At 35.1% G+C, this 22,890-nt stretch overlaps 1 protein-coding gene across 2 annotated transcripts in view; it reads left to right on the forward strand.

Moving 5' to 3' along the window:
- Window positions 1-22,890, forward strand: part of LOC131064216 (outer envelope pore protein 24A, chloroplastic) — a 69,399-nt gene that overhangs the window by 44,943 nt on the left and 1,566 nt on the right. The window contains exons 2-3 of one of the 2 annotated variants that reach the window (XM_057998297.2): window positions 1,114-1,473; window positions 1,859-2,174. In XM_057998297.2, the coding sequence (XP_057854280.1) occupies window positions 1,114-1,473; window positions 1,859-1,891 (393 nt within the window). In that variant the 3' untranslated portion in view covers window positions 1,892-2,174. Of the gene's footprint in view, window positions 1-1,113; window positions 1,474-1,858; window positions 2,175-22,890 lie in introns of those variants that run through there. The other variant, XM_057998296.2, reaches the window with a different exon arrangement.

Here is a 22,890-nt window from a genome sequence, read left to right on the forward strand (position 1 = left end):
GTGTCCATGAAGGTAGTTAAGGCATCCTAGCATATCTTTTTTCTTTGCCTTGAAGATGGGCCACACACACTGGTTGCTGTGAATTTCCTATCAGAAGAACTTGAGTTCAAGCTGCATTGTTTGCTAGTTTTCAATTTCATTTATAAGTTTTCCTCTGCAACTTTGCTGATTATAGACAATGTGCAGACCCACCTGCTGCCATGCAACACCTATAAAGTCAACAACAGATCGTTGAGTTGTTTTCCATATCCAGTTGATAATGTCATCAAAAGTCCTCCTATCTATTTTTGTTTCCTACAATATTATTATATCCAATTTATGTGTGTAATTAGCACTGCTTCAGCAACATATGTTTGGAAGGATGTTGAGGCCTCACCAATTCTATGATATTATAATCACGTGGAGGAATTTTGCCTGCTGCTGAGAATAAAAGGTTTATCTCCTCTTTTCAGATTTGTCTTCTTTGCCCCTCCTACATTATTTTCTTCTGTTCCAATTTCATATTCCAGGGCTATCTTTGGGATCTTTTCACTCACCTTTACTAGCTTTGTTGATTTGGCCTCTGCTTGCTTCTGCCCAGTCTCCATATGTCTTGTGTGTCCCTTGCTCTCAATTGCTCCTTCCCGCTTGATTCTTATATGTGTTCTTCTCCTGCTTGCTCCTCTGTTCTATCTGCTTTGAATTTATTAACCACAATATTCCTTAAGGTAAGGGCTGAGGCATGAATCCCTGATAAATGAAGGGCATCGGTTTTTAACTGCAGCCTTTTGGGGATTTTTGGATACCCTTAACACAATCTGCTACAGATTGATTATAAGTTTATTGCTTCAGAAGAACAGTATGAATAAACTACTTGTAAGTTGATTTTCAAATTTCAATAAAGATAATGCTTTTACTGTTTGACACAATCTAATTGCATTTCAATTGCAATTTAGGACATGCCATTTGACATAATCTATGTGCAATTTGATTTCAATTCAAGGCATGCCCTTTTTACATAATCTGCCTGCAATTTGGTTCTAGTTAAGCTACACTTTTACCTAAACTACTTGCAATTTGATTTCCAAGTAAGGCACACTTTTTAACATAATCTATTTGCAATTTGACTTTCAGGCTGCAAATTTCCAATTCATGAGCTCTGCAAAAATTTCAGGAAAACAATTGAAATTGACATACATACATGCTCAAAAGGCCAACAGGACCATGTTGGATGGCAGTTTGGTATTTGATCCATCTAACAAGCTCTCAGCTAACTATAGTTTCATGGCTGGGAGTGGGCAGCTGAAATACTCTTATATTCATCAAGGAGACAGGACATTTGAGCCAGCCTATGATTTTAAAACCAATTCTTGGAATTTTTCGATGTCCCAGAAGGTCTATGGAGCTGATACTCTTAAGACTTCATATGATACTTTTAACAAGCGGCTTGGGTTGGAATGGACTAGAGAATCAAAAGATGCAGGTTCTTTTAAGGTAAATTTTTTGATCTTTATTGTTTCATTGTAGAGGGGGGAATACTTCCACAAGCATAGAATAAAGTGGATTGAACAAAGTAATACGGAAATACATGTTAAAATATGAGAACCTGTGCAAATAATCTAAAAAGTCAAAGTATAGAATAATTGGCGAATCTTTCTGGTTCAGAAGAGAACATATACATGTTAATGTTCAAGGAAACATATTGAATTTAATTTTAGCATACGTAAATTGCTGCAAATCTAACAACTTTATATACCTTTCATATCAAATTTGTCTAATTTTTATAGAAAATTTGCTGATTGGCTAATCTTTTTTCTTCTGAAAAATTAGTCAGTTGACTCAAAAGTAGCTTAAAAGTTTTGCTGGATCCCACATGCAGGAGTTGCAAATCCACAACCATATAGTCCCTTAAGACAAATGTTTGAATGGAGAATATAAAATTTAAATCAACAAGCAAATAACTGTTAATTGTAGTTTTAGCTCACAAGCAAGTTTGCTTCATGAATTAGCTTCTTGGTATGTGGTTGGTGGCAACTGTTGTTTGATGATGAGTTTAAATGCCACTGAGGCAAGAGTCTGCAAATATCAGAAGCATGGCCTGAAGACCAGTATTATTTCTGAAAATGAGAATTCGAGGATTTATCATAGCCTAGCCTCTTTTTATTTTAATTTCTAGCGATGGTAAATTCATTTCATGTTACTCTTGATACCCCATCTTTCTCTTTAGCACTTATGTATTCTCTTGAATTTTTTTAAAGCTAAAGTGCTCATTAATACAGTTTTATCTATAATATTGTGTAGAGCTAAACTTAAAAAAATGAGCGTTCGACTGGAGACTTTGTAGCTTAATTTCATGTGTCCATAATATGGTAGAATTTAAGCATTCTATATGATCCATTTCCACATATCTCTATCAGTCTGCTAACGTAGATGAAAGTATGTATTTTCTTTTGAAGTACCTATTCAAATGTGTATGCCTTTCTACAAATGTCTATTGGCAGAAATTTAACTATGTTATGCTTGATTCCTCTGGGCTACATTGTGTAAGGTGTTTGGGGCATATTCTTGTGTTCTATGTTAGTCCATGGATCTTGAATTGCTGGAGGATGTGAACTGTGGCTGGCATATGCATCTTAATATATTATAAAATGAGGGAGCAAAGCAATGCATATAATTTCTCATCTGTCTCTAAAAGGTTAAGCCATTACTTTGTCAGAGGTTATGGAGAGTGAGAAGGTTACGTGAGAGTCTATAACTACAGTTTACTGTGGAATTTGCAACTTGGAAAAAATCAACTGTATATCAGCACAAATTTGTGGGTGTTTACTTTTTCTATTATAAACTTTGCTTTTAGAAATATAAAATATACAAAAAATTGGATTGTGAAACAGTATGCAAAAACTCAACTGAGAAGTTTTTGACAAAGGAATTATGGAGGAAACATCTTATAAATAAATAGAATAATAGGCATATACATATCCATACACATAAATGACAAATCTAATAGACATGAAGATAAATGTGTAAAAAAATAATCAATTGGAATGAATGTGCACACAATTTGTAGATTAGCATTGAGAATATCACACTATCATCTATCTTGAAATATGAACATTATGCAATACTTGTACAGTGCAGAGGCATTTTGTATTAAGAGGAGAATTTGTGGTGACCTTTGAGGAGTTTTTCTTTGTAATCATAAGAAGTGTAAAAATTAACTTATTTGATTCTGTAATTTGCTGCTAGAAATACGAAATGTTCAAAAGACATGAAATATGAAATGATATGCCGAATTTAACGGAGAAGTTCTCGACAAGGGAAACATGGAGGAAACTTTTCCTATATAAATATAATAGAAGGCATGCACATAACCATACCCACAAATCTGATAGACATAGTGAAGATAAATGGGAACAAAATTATTAATTGAAATGAATATATAAACCATTTGTAGATTAGCATAAAAATTTCTCATGTTATCAGTTATCTTGAAATATGGAAACTAGGAAACTTGTACAATGCAAAATCATCTCACATCAAGGGGACAATCTGTTTGACTGTTGAAGAATTTTCTTGGTAACAAAGGAAGTTTGAAAATTTAATTCAACATTGAAGAGTAGTCAAAGATTTAATTCTGTTGTGACAGATCATCTTTGGTCAACATTCTCATCTGTTTATTTGCTCATAAGAGCAATTTACCAATCCCTAGATAGTACAACCTTTGCATCTAACCAGAGGACACTTGAATTTTACGGTGAGCATTGATGGGATTTTTTTGGTAATCAACATAAGTGTGAAACTTATATTTCTACCTGGTCAGTGGTTGATGCAACCTTAGAAATATTGATGCATGGAGTTTTGTGTAGACTTGCTTCGGGAGTGTAACCATGATTAGTAAAGTGTATATTTATTATTATCAGTCGACATTGCATATAACAGATCAAAATACTTGTTGAGAAAAACACTATGGCAAGATCAACTACTAAACTTTAAATCATCGAGAAAATAAATAAATTAACAAATATATATAAATCTCACCACAACAAAGGGAAGAGAAGGTTTTTAAAGTGGGGGAAACTGTTTGACCGAAGAAAACCCCATATGCATTAATGAAGATGGCGACTCAAAATCTTACAATGCTCACAATCTCTCCACAATAAAAAAACATGAGTTTCAACATTAAAAGATAATTAAGTACTGCCATAAAGGAAAGGGATTGAGGACCTCTAGTTTATAGAGAATAAAAGAAGAGTTATGCTGGTAACTCCAAGCCTCAATTTTGCCACCTTTCTCTGGTGTGTGCTTCTGTGTCTTATTCCACATGACAAGACCCGTGCATGCACATATGTACAAAGTATAAGAGTTACACTCCAATCGTCTTTGCAAAGAATACAGTACTCCAATATTCCTTGTAATGAATATGGTAGAACATCTAAGAAAAGAGCTATACAACAAGGAATCTAAGCTAAAATACAAATGAGATGTAGGATATTCTAAGTTAATAATAATAATAATCTCATCCACCTAAGTAGAGACAAAACCCACTCAAATGTTGGAAAAATCTGTTTATGAAAGGACAAAAAGGTTGAATGGGAATTTTCCATAAAAAATAAAAAATAAAAAATAAAATCAATCTTTCCTGTTACCCTAGAAGCTAATAACTAGGACTCTAATGACCCGGGAAAGATTAATTCTAAGAATACTTCTGGTCATTCAATGATGGAGATGAGGACCTAGTTTCATGGTAAGGTATCAACTATCAAATTCACATTTTAATACTTGTCGAGAGAGTTTTACCAATTTGTAGAGTGCACATTATTTGCATGTAACTAGGTGACATTTGAGTTGCATGGTAACTATAGCTTTCTTGGAACAAAGCAAGGAAAAGGGAACTGCCATAAAAAATTGTGACATCAACTCATGGGAGGCACATGGACATCTTTTTGTACGATATATGATTACAAGATTTTTATCTTTTTGGGCATCAATAAAATCTGTTTTTCTCAAATCCTGCTTAGCTTACCAGATTTAATATGAACAATCTTGTCATCTGAAGGATCTTTGCCTCTGGTGATGAGAATCTGAGACAAGTTTTCTCATAGAACAATTAACACTACATAGTCACCAGAAGAGTCAATAACCGAAGAGTACTGACAGTTTCCATGCACAGGTTGAACAGGAACAGCTTAGTTCAGAAACATAATTATATAGAACTATATTATTACCACCTCTGTGCTGTTTCAAGGCTGGGCAGGAAAGGAGAGGAATTCAGATTGTACGTTGAACATTATTGTTTTCTTAATCAATATAAATTTAATGTCTTCACATTGACAGACAAAGTCCTGCTGGGAATCGAAAGATCTCTCTTTAAGTAAGAGCGTGGACACAAAATTGTAAATTTAACTGAGCAAAACAGATCTCAGATTTAGGGACCACAGTATCACCAAATTTGTTTGACCAGAATTACCAACAGAATAACCAGTTACCAAACAAGTAAATTAACACATACTAGGTGATATATCTCATTCAAAGCATAAATTAGCATGTCACTGTCTGCTTGGACAAATTTGATCTCCATCATCATTATCGAAGGGAACAATCTGGCCAAAGCATCAAGATTCTCTTTATTGTGAGCAGTATTGGAGTGAGGACTGTTGGGTCATTATCACCTCAACTAATAGTAGTGAGGGATTATAGTTGATGCAAATTATCCCAAGCTGGATAATCAGGACAGCATCTATTTGAGTTATTGAGGAAAGCAAACATTTGAACTCTTGGAAATTAGCCAAAAAACATCCATGCTTACTATACTGGACTAGATACATTTGCCATCCCTAATATCTCTCTAGTAACATCTCATGAGGGGTCATAAACTCGCTGTCTTCCTCTATCAACAAACTTCTACCTCAACCTCTTCAGAGGTGACCAGAAATCTTTGATGACCCTCCTCTGACACTTTTAACCTGCAAAGACACCTGCGAGATAACATAAAAAACACTGATTTGTATGATGAGGTATCTTCCTCTGGCTTGTTTCCTATAGGATATAGTGATCTCCCTATGATGCATTTTAAATTTTTTTAATTTTTCACTTTATATTTCACTACAGAATTCAAGTGGACATAATCAATCTAATTTTTTTCATTCATTTAGAGAAAGAAGCAATGGAAAACTGTCCTTCCAAATGTTAAAAAAAGATATCTTTTGAGGAAGGTCGACCATTTAACAACTGCTCTTCAAATAATTGCATCAAAAAAGATGAATTACTGGTTCAGGTAGGTTACATAGAATACTCAGGAACAGCTCACTAGTGAAGTCATACTTAACATGGAACCCCCTGGCAATTTATCCCATAACAATAACCATCAAAATTTTCTGGTTCCAAATAGGAAGATTGCATTATGTTACATGTATCTTCTTGACCAACTTTCTCATTAACATTAACTTAACTGTGTCCTCCATGTAATCTACCTGAACCAGTAATTCATTCTTTTGATGCAATAATTTCAAGGAGAGCAGTTGTTGACTGTTCAATTTTCCTCGAAGGATGTCACTTGTTCTGACATTTGGAAGGACAATTTTCCATTGCTCTTCTTCTAAATAAGTGAAAAAAAGATGGTTGAATTTATCCACTTAAATTCTGCAGTGACACATAAGGTGAGAAACAAGTACAACATTCACGAACATTTCCTACGTAGTTTCCCATCAGAATGGTCCATTTTGATATTCTGATGGTCCATTTTGATATGATGTTTGATTCAAAGAAGCATTATTCATTTGGGGAATTAATCGGCAAAACAGAAGTATAAGATTTTTTCTAAAAAATCGGCAAAAAATCGGATTAAAAAAAAAGGTAAAAAAATATAGAAAAAGAGACAGAATACTTTCTTTTTAAATTTAAGGGCATTGCCATAGCACAAAGATGTAGGTAGGTTGCCAAATTGGAATCAGAATCAGGGTAAGTGGGTACAATACATCGGTATGTCAAAATTTTTTGGAGGAACTCGGTACGTTCGGTACATCTGTACAAAAAACATATTAAAAAATAAATATATTTTTAAAATTAAATATAGTATAAATTAAATATATTAAAAATGATATAATATACATTATAAATTAAAAATAAATATTATTATATTTACATTTATTAATGGTCTATAAAGATACGAATTTATAATTTATAATTTTTAAATTATTTATATTTCTAATTTACAATTTTATTAAATTATATAATTATTGTATACAGTTTAATAAATGACTAATATAATATGTAATAATTTTAATTAACAAATTATTTTACATATATTAATTAATATTAAAAATTAAATAATATACATTATAAATTAAAAACAAATATTATTATATTTACATTTATTAATGGTCTATAAAGATACGAATTTATAATTTATAATTTTTAAATTATTTATATTTCTAATTTACAATTTTATTAAATAATATAATTATTCTATATAGTTTAATAAATGACACTAATATAATATATAATAATTTTAATTAACAAATAATTTTACATATATTAATTAATATTAAAAACTAAATAATATATATTATAAATTAAAAACAAATATTATTATATTTACATTTATTAATGGTCTATAAAGATATGAATTTATAATTTATAATCTTTAAATTATTTTTATTTCTAATTTACAATTTTATTAAATTATATACTTATTCTATATAGTTTAATAAATGACACTAATATGATATATAATAATTTTAATTTACAAATTATTTTATATATATTAATTATATATTAAAAATTAAATAATATACATTATAAATTAAAAATAAATATTATTATATTTACATTTATTAATGGTCTATAAAGATACTAATTTATAATTTTTAAATTATTTATATTTCTAATTTACAATTTTATTAAATTATATAATTATTCTATATAATTTAATAAATGACACACTAATATAATATACAATAATTTTAATTTACAAATTATTTAATAATGTTAATTATTAAATTATTTTTAATTATATATTAAATATATAGTAAATAATAATATAAATGAATGTAAGGATTGTCGCTTATAATTTTTTTATAAATATGTAAAATTTATGATCCCCCAAATTAGATGTCATAGTTTTTAATTTAGGGTTCAGATTTGAATTTAAAGTTCTCGATAATATAAAGTTACCAAAAATAAGGAACCACGGAAAGCTTATTCTCGTATTTCTCAAGCTTTATCAGTTGCAGAAACGTTATTTCCGATTTTTTATTCATAATTCCCAGGTGAAACAGTGAGACAAGGTGAGGCTCTTATTCAGAATGCGAACAAAAATATTTAAGGTTTCAATTTTCAGCGATACAGAAAGTCATTAAGGTTTTGTAGAGATCAAAACGTCCAGCAAAAAATTAAGGACAAAAATTTCGAACCCTAACTGATTCCATGCAAACTATACCCAGAATCGGTCTATTTTCACAGGTTATTTTTAGGGTTTATGTCATTTTTTTAGCCGAGCAGATATTTCGCAATTTTTAAACACGATTGTGCAGAGTTCTACCCGCAATTAATCGGCCAAAGTCGTTGACTGATAGCCAACGATTTTTTGGCCCGACTCTGGGGAAAAATCGGCATTTCTGACGATTCGCGATTATTCACGATTAATCGCAACTCAATGCCGACTTTTGCTTCTTTGGCCGACTCAAATTTGATTTTCTATGGTTCCTTGCTATGAATTGACTTAACTGTTCATTTAGCAGTTAATTCCAGTCCTCAAAAGTTCAAATTCTTCAAGCCAAGATCACCTGTATTTCCAAGGAATGTACACAAAAAGACCTCTTCGTCACATTTTGTTTTCTTTTTCCCACATAATTTGATTAAATATAGTCCCTGGTTCATTTATTCAATTGCTCAATACAAGAAATGAAAAACAAGCAAGAATTAGAATGAATAGAAAAAGAGAAAATAAAGATCCTGGCATGCTTGAAAGCAATAAGAAAGAGAGTGCATTTTATGCCATTTATTTATCTTTTTCATATGATCTTCTATTACCCAATTATATTTATATATAAATATGTATATGTATATATACCTACATATATATATGTATATGCATATATCTGTACATGCATATACACGTGTAAATAAATAATTTTACATAAATAATCTATCCAGGCTAATTAAAAATATGGAAATTAATAAGCACAAAGTAACTTAGTTAAATTAGAGCCAGCTCAATAAATAAACAGAAATGAATCTGATAATTAAATGAGAGGAATTATTTACTTAACTCCAAAATCGTTGTGGAAGAATGATGCTGATGATGCATAGAATTGATTTACCTCTATTTTGAAGTTTATGTTCTCTGTTTGATGGATTTCTTGGAATCTGAACAGGCATCAAAATTTTTGTGGTTCAATCCCATACACTGGGTTCGATCCCAATTACTGTGGGTTTGAACTCTGAAGTGTGGACACGAACTGGCGAAAAGCAGAATTCTGCAAACTGTTTGCTCTTATTTCTGATTAGCTATCAAGCATTGCAGTGTATATAAAATGTTAAGGGAATCTACTGGATCACTATGGCCAAGTTCTCCTAGGTCAAACCCTTGGATTGACTAGGTTTATGGCTCTGAGCAAAGATCTGAAGACAACATACAAAAGGGTGCAGGTAGCCTATATGTGGATGATGCAGATTCTGATTCTCTCTTCCTTGGAAAATTGAAGTTTGCTCTAGGTACTTTTTTCAGTTCTGAAGTCCCCTATGTGAATAATTGTTACATTGCATGTCTTTAAATCCCAAGCCATAGCAACATGTCACACAAACATGTGTCAAGTAAGCTCACAATCACTAATAGGAAGGGTTGGGAAAGTTGGAATCTGAATTTGAAAAATTAAACTTGAGGTTCGTTCTTGTATGTTTTGACATTGATCATGACTGACACAAAAATGAAATTGGGTAGTGAAATAATAAATCTTGAGGTAAAGTGTGACTAAGGTGTAAAAAATAAGGGATAAATGGTAAACGTGTGGTAATACGTGTAAAATAGTTCAAATGGAGATGTATAGGGATCAAGGCATGAGCCAAACCTAGCATGAGAGTGTGTCACCTGTTGATATGTTACTGCATTAAGGAAATCTCATCAAGGTGGACATAAAATAAATGGGAAATGTGTAATGTCCCTACTAGTTAGGGATCATTGTCCTGCAAAATAGATTGTTAGAAATACAACAAATATACATATATAACTAATTTAACTTGCAATTTAACCTTAAAATACTTAATTAACACTAATCACAATTCTTATCTAATACTTAATCAACATAATCATAATTTTAATCTAATACAAAAGGATACGAATGCCATACAAAGTATGTCCTTAGGTGGCCATGAAGCTCGCCTTCTTGGAACCCATCTTGGTTCCAAGCCCTCTAGGAAGTTGAAGGTGAATTCGACTCCTGTCTTGAATGTAATTTCTTGCATCCAAGCCCTCCAGGAAATTGAAGGTTATTTCGATTCCTGTCTTGGGTGTAACCTCTTACGCCCAAGCCCTCCAAGGAAGACTATGTGTCATTCCTTGCCTTGGGTGATGCATCCCATCACCCAAGTCCTCGGAGTGGACCGGCCAGATCCATCTCCTCTTGGTTGAACTTAATCAACCAAGCCCTACATATGCATATCAATAATCAATATTTATACTGCCCTAGGGATTTTCATAATCCCTCCCTTAGATTAAGGGAGTTTACTCCCTAAAGCCTCCAACATGTGTTTACATCTGCATTTATAATACACTTTGATGATTTAGTACTATTTTTATTTCCTAATCCACATTTTATGTTAACATGTATTCCTAATGTATTCTTTAACATATATACATATCAAACGTACCCTATCTTTGTTAACATATGCATTACACCTTCCTTGATAACATCTATATTCCTTAATCATTCCCTATGTGTAGATTAGTATATTAATTAATTGTATTCATTAATGCACACATTTTTAGCCTTAATATACTCTTACCAACGCTCAATGAAATATACATTAATTAATATTAATATATTAATTATCATACTTAGTAAATGGTAATTTTAATGCATATTACTACTGCCTTAACACATTCCTTATCTATGTTCAATAAACACTATAACTTTAATCAACATTAATATATTAGTTGTTTATAATATATTATACCTTACCTCTTACTTGCTGGTTACGAAAGTCTGCTCCCGAATGCTCTCCCGTGCCCCCTCCTCTCTTGCCTCTGCCTACGAAGCTATCCTTTCTAATCGATGGTGATCTCACTAGATGTTTTTGATTCCTTACCTTTATATCTCTCAATATGAGGGAGAGGTCACACCTCTTCATCATGTATGCCCTTTGGCAAGAGACATACCCTTTCACCATTAGCACCCTTTGAAAGAGTGCAACTCTTCATTATTTCTACCCTTTGAAAGGGACACAACCTTTCGTAATCAGATCTGCACTTATTATTTAAATCAGATCTGCACTTCTCATTTCCAATTTATCCTCCCTCTCAAATGAGGTTCTCTTATCTTTTTTATATCTCATTGTTGAGGGAGTCACAACTTTTCCTTTCATGTCTTTTGACTTTTCATTAACTTAATTAATTTTTAATTAGTCATATTTAATTATATTATTTTATATTTTAATTTAATTTTAATGTTTTAATTTTATTATTATCATTTATTATTAAATTCTATTTCGAAGTGGGGACATTACAAAATGGCATGGGTATATGCAAATTCAACATTACAATATGTATATGTATATGTATATGTGTGTGTGTATGTACATATATATACATAGATATTTGTACATATTTGTGTATGTATATATATGTGTGTGTACTGTGTACATATATATACATAGATATTTGTATATATTTGTGTATGTATATATGTGTGTGTGTATGCGCACATTCATCTACAAAGATCAGTCCGTCTGTATGCAAAATCTTTAATGGAATAACATGCAAATCCATACGATCTTTTGAAGGCATTAATCTACAAAGTTACTTCAGGATGGGTGTGGAAATCTTACATATTCACTTTCAAATTTAAAATTAACATCTCCAACGATCTTCTAATTTGAAAAAGAAATTTCTTATGCAAATAGGATAAAGAATTCCTTTATATTAGAAGTCTAAAACCCAGATAAACTCCAGATCATGTCTGGGGTGTGACACCTTGCCCATTAATGTAAATCTTGCTGGCTCATCTTTCCAGGTCTTTTCTTAAGACGCTGCTGTTACCCAGTCCAGCAGAAAAGACATGCTAGGGTTAAGAGAAAAAAATGCTTTCTTATCTTGTGCATTTTGTCAGGACTTCGGTTCAATCTGTCATGTATCCAATAAGGCAGCTGACAATTGAATAAAATCATGGATGGATTTCAATTCAGTGATCGCAGTCATTGATCTATCAAATGACAGAACTTCAGATCTGGAATATTCATACAGAAAAGGGAGGCAAATACCAGAAATAATAAAGATTAACACAGCCATAGTTCAAAAACTTGGATCTGCAAAAACTTGAGAAGTTTGAATTTTGACTTGGACTTGGGATTCAGGATTTGGAACTTGCCAAAATCTTGTCATATTTAAAAAAATCCATAATTTTGTAAAGTAAATTTAAATAATGCATGTGAACACAAAACCATAAAAATGAATTTAGAGGACACATAAGTTTATTTATATCATAATTTATAGTAGCATTACTCAGGAATCAGGATTGACTCAGCAAACCAAAATTATAAATCAAATTCAATTACTCAGGAAAAATTTGGGAAACTAAAAAAATGTTGAAATATTCATAAAAACAGGGACCAAAAACTTTTTGTATCTAAAAAATGCATATTTTCTAAAGTAAATTTAAATAATGCATGACAACATAAAATCATAAAAGACGAATTTAGAGAACACTTAAGTCTATTTTGGCCATAGTAGCATTACTTGAACATCAGGATTGACTCAAACCAAAATTATAAATGGAATTCACTTACTCAGGAAAAAATTGGGAAACTAAGAAATTGTTGAAATATTCATAAAACAGATAAGAAAAGCTGATTTGTTATTTAAAGCTAAATAAAGGGGAAAAGAACACTGCTTTTCCATTTGACACAACCCAAAACAATTTTTTTTTTTGATCGATAACCAGGATAATATATTGCTTAAAACAGGAAAGATTTACATCCAAAAAGCAGATAGACAGTCTGCCACAACATGGGGTCTCGCCCCTACTACAACAAAGGAACCCGAAAAAAACACCAACCCAACAGGGCCAACAGCCACAAAAAAACCACATACATACAAACCCCACAAAAAGAAGGACCCGATTGGCCTAGAGTACCTATCTACCGAAAACAACCCAAGGCCTCTTCCCTTGAGAAGCTAGGAATACCCCGGCTGGGCCCTGCATCATGCATCACACTCCCTCCACCTGGCACCGTTCCCGGCCTGCCACCACACAGTGAGCCGTGCTCCACCACCTTTGTCTTCTTCTGTGGAATTTGATGTCGAACCATAGGCCTCCCATCCTCATCCAGAGGAGCCTCAGACCGAATTGGGGTCACCTTCCCTCGAATCTTCACTCGCTCAGTCGGCCCCAACATACGCACATACTGCACAATCTCTCCCCATCCCTTCCTTGCGTTCTCCACCTGCAAATCAACTGGCCGGGAAGCCGACCAAATTACGAACGGTTGCAGCTCCCCCACATCCACACCGATCCTCCGCCACGGTCCTTCCATCGACTTCAGCCCCTCGCCAATAACAGCTCGAGCCACCACTTCCTACAAACCACCCGCCCATTTGGGTCTCAACACCAAAGATACGACTTGTTGCACTTCTTTCGTCGACTTTCCCACCAGCAAGGCCAAGGCAACGAACAACGACGAAATATCAAGATTAGTTCTAGGCCGACAGTCCGACGTCAAAAATTCCTCCCCAAACATCAACCTCGCTACCCTCCAAAAATCCTCTCCATCCACCCTGAAGACATTCATCAACCTGTTGCTCGAGATCAGGCTGCGAAAAGCATGCATTTGCCCGTCCATCATGAAGGAAAAATTTGCCTCCATCCTGACTCTCCTCTGCACCAAATCCTACACACACAACCTACCACCGAAAACCAGCCAATGCAAAATGCTAGGGATCATTAAACAACGGCCTTAAAAAGCCACCACCATCACATGTCATGATTGCTCCGCCCAAATTGCAAAAAAACCAAGCATTATCACCAAGCCTTCACACCGATTGCCTCCATCATCACCCATCACTGCTAGGCCACTTGCAATACACACACAACCTACCACCGAAAACCAGCCAATGCAAAATGCTAGGGATCATTAAACAACGGCCTTAAAAAGCCACCACCATCACATGTCATGATTGCTCCGCACAAATCGCAAAAAAACCAAGCATCATCACCAAGCCTTCACACCGATTGCCTCCATCATCACCCATCATTGCTAGGCCACTTGCAATAACCTCATAGATCACAATCCATGAGGATCATTACTTCCCACAAGTCCAGGGACACAAACGGTCATTTCAAAAACGAGCTCGGGTTCACTTTCCTAAGTTTAAGCAATACAACCAAAATCATGAGAACTAACATTTCTAAAGTCCTCGAACAATCTAAAGTTATTTTCCAAAGAGCCATTCGCTCCCACATTTGAAAGCTTGTCAGCTTCCAAATTTGCTTCCCTGAGGAGGTGAGTCATCTTAAAATCTTCAAACCCACACAAAAGAAGTTTCATTCTTCGAACGTGCTTGTCTAAGTGCCACGCCTCCATTCAGCCTCTAGCTATCCCGTTCACCACAATCTGAGAGTCTCCCTCCAAATGGAGTTTCTTCACTCCCAATTTCTTAGCCATGAGAATGGCTTCTAACGCCGCTTGACACTCAGCAATGTTGTTCGATCCATCCACCAATCTTTTAGCTCCTATGGCCAGAGTGTTGCCACAATCATCTCGGGCTATTACCCCAACTCCAGATACCCCTGGATTACCCTCGAAGCGCCATCAAAATTAACCTTAGTCCACCCTTTCTCTGGCGGAGTCCCCTCTTGTCTTGATTCACCCTTTCTCTGAGGATTAGCCCTCAAAAGCCCATTAGTAGGCACAACCCAAAACAATTTTTATGTGTTCCAATATATTTAATTTAAATAATGATTAAGTTATGAAGCTAAATTAAATATTTAACAGGCTGGTGGCCGGGCTCAATTGGCGAGAGCTTCTTTTTGTAGGCACGAGGTCACAAGATCCAGTTTCCTCCCAGCCCACGTGGTATCAGAAGGTGTGTCATGCCAACGTCAGCTGTCATGCTAACAAGTTTACCCTGTGCACTGCAGTTTATAAGAGGGCTAACCGATTCTTGCAGTCTTAAAAAAAAATTAAATATTTAACTTTATCATTATTTGTTTTATTTAATTTTTGACTAAATGGGCACAAAGTTAAAAATTAAAAGTGCAAGTGACAAATATCTAAGAAAGTGTCTTATTGGGGTGGGTGCCAACTTTGGGGAGATAAGGAGTTCTAATTAAATTAAAAATAACCTCTTGGCTGGGCGTGGGGTTTTGGGAGTTCTATAAAAGACTGTTTTTGAGCTCATTTGCATATGCTTGGATATGATATTTTGAGAATTGATTTAGCTGGTTGAACTTGTTCATCCTATGGCTTTGTGCGGATGGAAACCCTTGCAAGGAACATTTCTACGTTGGTGAAAGATCCACTCTGGAGGATTCATTAGTGATTTACACAGAAATCATAGCTAGGCTTCATTGTGAGAGATTTCAGTTAGTATGTTCAGAATTGAGCTACGAATAAGGGCAGATTTTGAGAAGATAGGGAGCAGATTTAGAGGTTTATTTGCAGACATAATTCCTTCACATTGCTGGCCGCTAGTCTCAAGCAGGCTGTACTCCCCCTTGGGAGGTGTGCAATTTATTCAGGCGTCAGGGTTTAGGGGGACTTTAGAGGCCACTAAATGAGGCATATGGGGTTTCTTATAGCTGCTGTAGATTAATTTTAAATCTGAAGTGGTTTATTCACTGTTTGGAATCCATATTCTGGTGCCAATTTGCTGGTTACTCTCAATACTGCTTTCATTTTGCATTTGCAGCAGATTGGTATGTTTGATATTACATTGTAATGCTATTTCACCATCTGGGTTTTTCAAAGTTTGATAATATTTTAAACTTTCAGTCTGTTATTAGTTGTGGGTGCTTTGAAATATTGTATTTGAAGAGTTTTCAGTTGTTTATTTGCTGCAATATATGTATTGTTATACCACTTCTGCATCTCCGTCTATTTCTATAAAACAACTCAAAACAGAAAACAGAAAAAATAAACAAAAAAAAAAAGGGTGTATGTTACAAATTTCTACAGGAGGTTGCTAGCAAAAATATGCCCCCTTCTGTCTCCCCACCCAACAAATAGAACCTTTTTGCTTAGAAAACCAGTAACTTTAGAAGATGAATCAACGAAATAGCCAAATTGACTTTAATACCATGTAGGATTTTAGGATCGCTCTAACTAGAATCTTGACAATTAAACTATTTACTACCACTAGCTCATTCAATACACAAAAGTAGAATTTGACAGTTGTATATAAATAGAAGTTGCCTCTCATTCTCATTTTTTTAAAGAGAGTTGTAATGCCCCCTACTAGGAGGCTACCTGTTTTCCAACAATCAACACCCATTACTTAATATTATCATGCCTTAAATTAATTTATTAAACTAGATAACCATATTTATTCATTGTACAATTGAAAGTGGCTATATTATAGCCCCAATTCTTACTTTCTAATCCTCAACCCTGGATGGGGATTTACTTGTCTAGAGTGCGATGACATCACCTCCATAATTGGGCCCAGGATTCAGGAACATCCGTCCAGACCACCCTTGGGGCTCACCTAATTTGGGATGGAACAACACCACGCCTCTCCCTATCAACACCACGCCTCTCCTTATGGGGGGGCTGGGCAATAGAAATGATTAAGTATTTGGGCTATGAGTATACTAACTTCTCATGTATTATGAATATATATGAATTTAAGTATTACTGTCATACATATTGCAGTCTATATTAATATTACTACTAAATTCTGCATAAGAAAGTTATCAGGCTTCATATATTAAGCATACATATTATGCACATCCCCATACATACCACCAAGAACAAAGATGTTACTCCCTGTAACTTAATAACAGTTCTGATCTGATCTGATTGATGATGATCACACTGGATGCTTTGGATTCCTTTCCTTTATATCTCTCAATGTGAGGGAGAGGTCACACCTCTTCATCATGTATTCCCTTTGGCAAGAGACACACCCTTTCCACCATTAGAATCCTTTGAAAGAGTGCAACTCTTCATTATTTCTGCCCTTTGAAAGGGACACAACCTTTCACAATCAGATCTACACTTCTTATTTAAATCAGATCTGCACTTATGATTCCCAAATTATCTCCCCTTCAAATGAGTTCTCCTCTCCCTTTTATACCTCATATTTGGGGGAGTCGCAGCTTATCATTTCATGTCTTTTGACCATTCATTAACTTTAATCAAATTTTAATTATATTCTTTTATATTTTATTTTTATTTTATTTCTTTTGTATTTTAATTTTATTATTATTATTTTTTATTAAATTATATTTCAAAGTGGGGACATTACAAGAGTACACACATATATATTACCTCTTGGTGCATAACTGATGGTAACTAGTGTTGAATAGGAGGTGAGATGACTGAACTAAAAGGGGTGTTAACTCAACATAGGAGGGTGCTAACTTGACAGCTAGAGTCGGTGGTGGCACACACGTTTTTATTAGCTACCCAGGATAAAATTCTTTGCCTAAGTAAACTTTAATAAAATAGATACCATATAAAATATTAAACTGAAGTAGACCAGTTCGAGATTAGGTCAAGAAAGCAACTAATGATGCTCTATATTCTTAGTATTATTCCATTATCTCTTGGTGCATAACTGATGGTAACTAGTGTTGAATAGGAGGTGAGATGACTGAACTAAAAGGGGTGTTAACTCAACATAGGAGGGTGCTAACTTGACAGCTAGAGTCAGTGGTGGCACACATGTTTTTATTAGCTACCCAGGGTAAAATTCTTTGCCTAAGTAAACTTTAATAAAATAGATACCATATAAAATATTAAACTGAAGTAGACCAGTTCGATATTAGGTCTAGAAAGCAACTAATGATGCTTTATATTCTTAGTATTATTCCATCACCCATCACTATACTTCTAAGGTTTTAGAGAAAAGTGTTAATTGTAGACCATCTAACCTCCAATACATCAAGACATTCAGTAGCATATAAGTCTTTGCCTTTGTTTGAGATCCTTCTAGAACAGCATAGACTACATCACAATTCACTCTTCCCACTAAAGCTCCCCAATGACACTGAACTAAGAGTTTCTTGGAATTTTCTAGGAGTTTCAAAAAATGTATCCACCACCTGTAAGACATTCATTTCATTTACTATCACCCCTACTTCTTGTTGTGACATTTTCACACATCGCCCCATTGCAAATGGGGACCCCCTACTTTTTAGGCCCTCCCGGTCTTTTGGCTTTCGTTTTTGGGGTCTTTTCGCAACAGTCTCGTCAGTCTCTCTCTAAGTTTGCGAGTGTTCGAGGGTCATTTGGAGTTAATTTGTTTTTTTGTTTGAGTGAATTTGGTTAAGTCTAAGACTTTTTTTGTTAGTTTTAGGGTTTTTGCCTTCAGTCCTAGATTTTAGGGGTTTTTGTTAGGGTTTTAGAAAAACTGAACATACGATTGGAATCAAGACCCTTCAAGGAGCCTCCCAGTAAAATTTGAGCGAATTTTGAGCACTTACTATTTTTAGTAAGTTTCACTGCCTCTCAGATTGGTCTAATTTTGCCAAAAATCAAAATTATTATTTTTAGTAATTTCCATTTTTAGTAAGTTTCTATTTTTAGTAAGTGCTTTTCTGATCTATTTTGTCCAAACCTTGACATTTTGAAACACTTACTATTTGGGAAAATCTATTTTTGGTAGGATCTTCATAGGAAAACACCGAAAGTTGAATATCTCTGAAGACATTGAAGACTGGACGTTCCTGAAGACCATTTCTAAATCTAGAAGAGTCATAAGGCGGACAAGTTGGATTAAAAAAAGGTTAAGTTTGGAACTCCTATTCCAGAAGAGGAAAGCATGCAAAATCATCCAAGTCTGGAAATTCACATCAATCCACCAATGTCATCCTGATTCGAAAATGGCCTGAAATTTGACTAAGTCTGAAAATTTGAAAGATCTTCCAAAATCCAGAATTTGCATTATGATTCCTAGGGCCCTGAAACCACTTTCAAACATCTTGACAATATATATGAAATATAACTTAAAGTATAAGAAATATGTCTTTTTCCTTTCTTATACTTAAATGTTGTATTTCATATATATCCTGATGAACAGAATGAGGAAAAAATCATGAAAATCCTTCCCCAAGTCAATTCAGCACCCAAGTTTGGCCAAGGGCACCAAACAAAGGAGTCCATGGAGAACACGGAGAATGTGAAAATCCTTGCCCAAGTGGTTTTAGCGCCCATACTTCACCAAGGGCGCCAAAGTGAAGTTGACATGGAAAGCATGGAAAATTGTGAATTACACCACTTAGTGAAAATTCTGCCCTACTCCAAGGGAGGGCGCCAAAGTGGAGTGCTCAAGGAGAATGGAGAAAGTTTAGAATTCCACGCCTAAAGGAGATTAGTGCCCAAGCCATGATGAAGGCGCCAAAGAGGTGTTATCTTGGAAAACCTTAAATGTGATGAAATTCCTTCTTCCTAGCAAAATTCCGCCCAAGCACTGAGCAGGGCGCCAAAACAGAGGTCTCATGGAGGATTCACAAATTGATGAATTCCTCCTCCACAACAAAATTCTGCCCCAGGTCAAGGACATGCGCCAAAATGGATGTCATGCAGGATTCACAAATTGACAAAATTCCTCCTCCAGTGCAAAATTCTGCCCAACACTTAGGTAGGGCGCTGAAGTAAAGAGGTCAAGGATGGAAGGAAAAGTTGTGAATTCCTTCCTCAGGTAAAATAGTGCCCAAGCCATGATCAAGGCGCCAAACAAGAGAGATGAAGGAAAATGAAAGAATAAGGAAAATCCATGACCCAAGCAAATTAGCGCCCAAGCACAAGATGGGGCACCAAATCCATGAAGGCAGGGAAGAATGCTCAAACTCATGAATTCCTCCTCCATGGAGAATTTGCGCCCAAGGGTTCATTAAGGCGTCAAAACACACAAGGCGTGGAAGATGGAGAAAATTCAAGATTCCAGGGAATGGAGGGATCAACGCCTTGGCCAAGGAAAGGATGTTGAAATGGCTAAGTCAAGAAAAGAAAATCAAAGGAAGGAAGAAATTCCATGGCAGAGTGAATTCCACGCCTTGGGAGAAATTGCACCCTACTCCTCAGGAGGTCGTTAAATTGGCCCAGGCATGGAAAATCCAAGAAGGTTCGAAATTCCATCACCAAGTGAGATTTGTGCATAAGGAAGGTACTAGGATGCCAAAACTTGATGGTCATGGAAAGCTTCAAAATCACAAAATTCCTTACCAATGTAGAATCATTGCCCAAGTTCAAAGGCAGGTGCCTAAGTCAAGGTATCAAGGTATCAAGGAAGAGCATGGAAAGGATGAATTTCCTCTATCAAAGTCAAAATCCCATACCCAGTTAGGAAGTTGAAAATTTTCTAAGGTGTGGAAATAATGAAACTCCTTCATCAAAGTGAATTCCACACCCAAGCTAGAAAATTGAGGAAATTGTCTAAGACATGAAAATCCAAGGATCAAGGAGTAATGGAAAAGTGAAAATCCCCTCAGGAAATTTTTTGAAATTTTCAATTTTGGACACCAAATCTTATCAGAATCCAAAAATTCTTGCAGATTTGGAATCATGAGAAAATTCTCTCTCTCGGACCCGGGTCCTAAATTTTAGGAAAGTTCCTAAAAAATAAGAGGTGGTTGAAAAGTGTTGGAAATCTCCTCTAGAGCAAGGAAAGTTCGACAAACTTCAAGAAAACTCTTCATGGATCAAATTCTTCTCTTCTGAAGTTTTCTCTCTCCAGGGTTTTTTCTCGCCAAGTGGTAGCTGAGTCAACAGACGCTGAATTAATGAAGCATCTCTTTGCATGCAGCCGTCACATTTATGGCGATATGGCAGATTCCTTTTGCATGCAGCCGTCACGTTTAGGTGATGATGGTGCATTTATGGCATCATGGGGCGTTTTTTGCATGAGGGTATATTCATTGCATATTGGGCACCTTTTGAATGTGATGGTTAATTAATGCTTTATGGGTGCCATTTTTGGTAGGATTGGAATTGATTGTATATGGGTTTCATGGGTATTAATTGCTGATTCCCCACCTTGTTGCATTTTGAGTGGAGAATCTTTTGGGGAAACCCTAATTAGGGTTTTGCATGTAATCATGGCCGAAGGCCTATATAAAGGGGTGACCCCCCTCATTTGAAAGGAGGGAGCCTTGTATGAATTGTTGCGATAAGTTTTGAGATAATAATAGTGAAACATTGTTCTCTGATGGTGTCCACTTAAGTTATTTTTTCAAAGCTTGCATGGTTTCACCTTCCTCACTTAGAGTAGAAATAGTGAAGTGCTTTGATTTCAATGGAGAATGTAATGGTGTCTGATGAATTTCCATGGTTCATACTTTTTGCATCTTGTTGATTGTAAGTTGCAGTGTAAAGTTTGTTTGAGCCCCTTGAATTTGTGCTAAGTTCGATTGTGGATAATCATTTGGATTGCGCCATTTTTGGGTATTCAAATGTACTTTCTCGATTTGAAAATCCTCTAGCATCCCCAGAAGATTGCACCGGTTCTTGCGGAGTTGTAGTTGATCTTGGCGAAGCAGAGCTTGGTTTATTTGGAATTTGTCCACCAGAGCACTATTCATTGTTATCACTGCCCTTAAGAGTAGATTTAGATCCTTCTAAACCCTTTCCCTTTTACTTTCAGTTCATTTTAGTCCATTCGAAGCAGATGTATCGCAAAATTGCCATATTTGATGATGGAGTTCCAGCCACAAGAAAGAAGTGAAAGAATGATGCAAACGTAAGGCCCCTTGGATTACCAGCAAACACATCAGTCAATTGAGTCACGTCCGTAGCATAAAGGAACCTTGGAGTCGATTGTTTGAACTTTCTGCAATCTTAGCATGCAATCGTACTTTGATCAAGAGAGAGTGAAGTGACCATTAGGCAACTTTATTCTGTGTTCGACACTGTCATAAAAAACACATCAACACTTCCGATGACAGGCCAAGAATTCCAAATCGTGCCCACCTTCATAAGACATTGAAGCAACATTCCCAATCATGAGAAACTGCGATAAGAATTGAGAATTTGAAAGGGGACTAATCTACACGCCTTAGGGTTTTGAGGCTCTTTGAATGTTTAATTTAACTGTCTCTTGCAATCCTGACTGGTATGAGGTCCATAATACTTTTGTTTATATAAATAGTCCATTCTCTTCTATGGCAAGGTTCATTCCATTACTAGCAAGGTGGGCTACCACCTTATTACCTACCCTCTGAGATGACTGGCATATTTGATAGAATGATTTAGCCATGATATTTTAGTTACTTGTCTAATTCAGTTTAGATGCCAATTTGGAGTAGTACTACTGTTTGGAATTATGTTACTATAGCTTATCTTAGTCTGTACATTCTCTTTTGCTATCTTAGTTGCTTAAGGGTTCATTTGTCTCTGCTAGATTATTTGAAGAGTTACCGAGGTCTTCAGAGTATATCAGCATACGTCTACCTTGGAAATTGCTGAAGATCCCATCTCCTCTCAATAGGCTTAGGTTGCCTTTTGCTGCTTTGTTGAAGTTCTGTTTTACCTATTCTTCTG

This window comes from Cryptomeria japonica, chromosome 6, assembly GCF_030272615.1.
Source record: "Cryptomeria japonica chromosome 6, Sugi_1.0, whole genome shotgun sequence".
Taxonomy (NCBI): domain Eukaryota; kingdom Viridiplantae; phylum Streptophyta; class Pinopsida; order Cupressales; family Cupressaceae; genus Cryptomeria; species Cryptomeria japonica.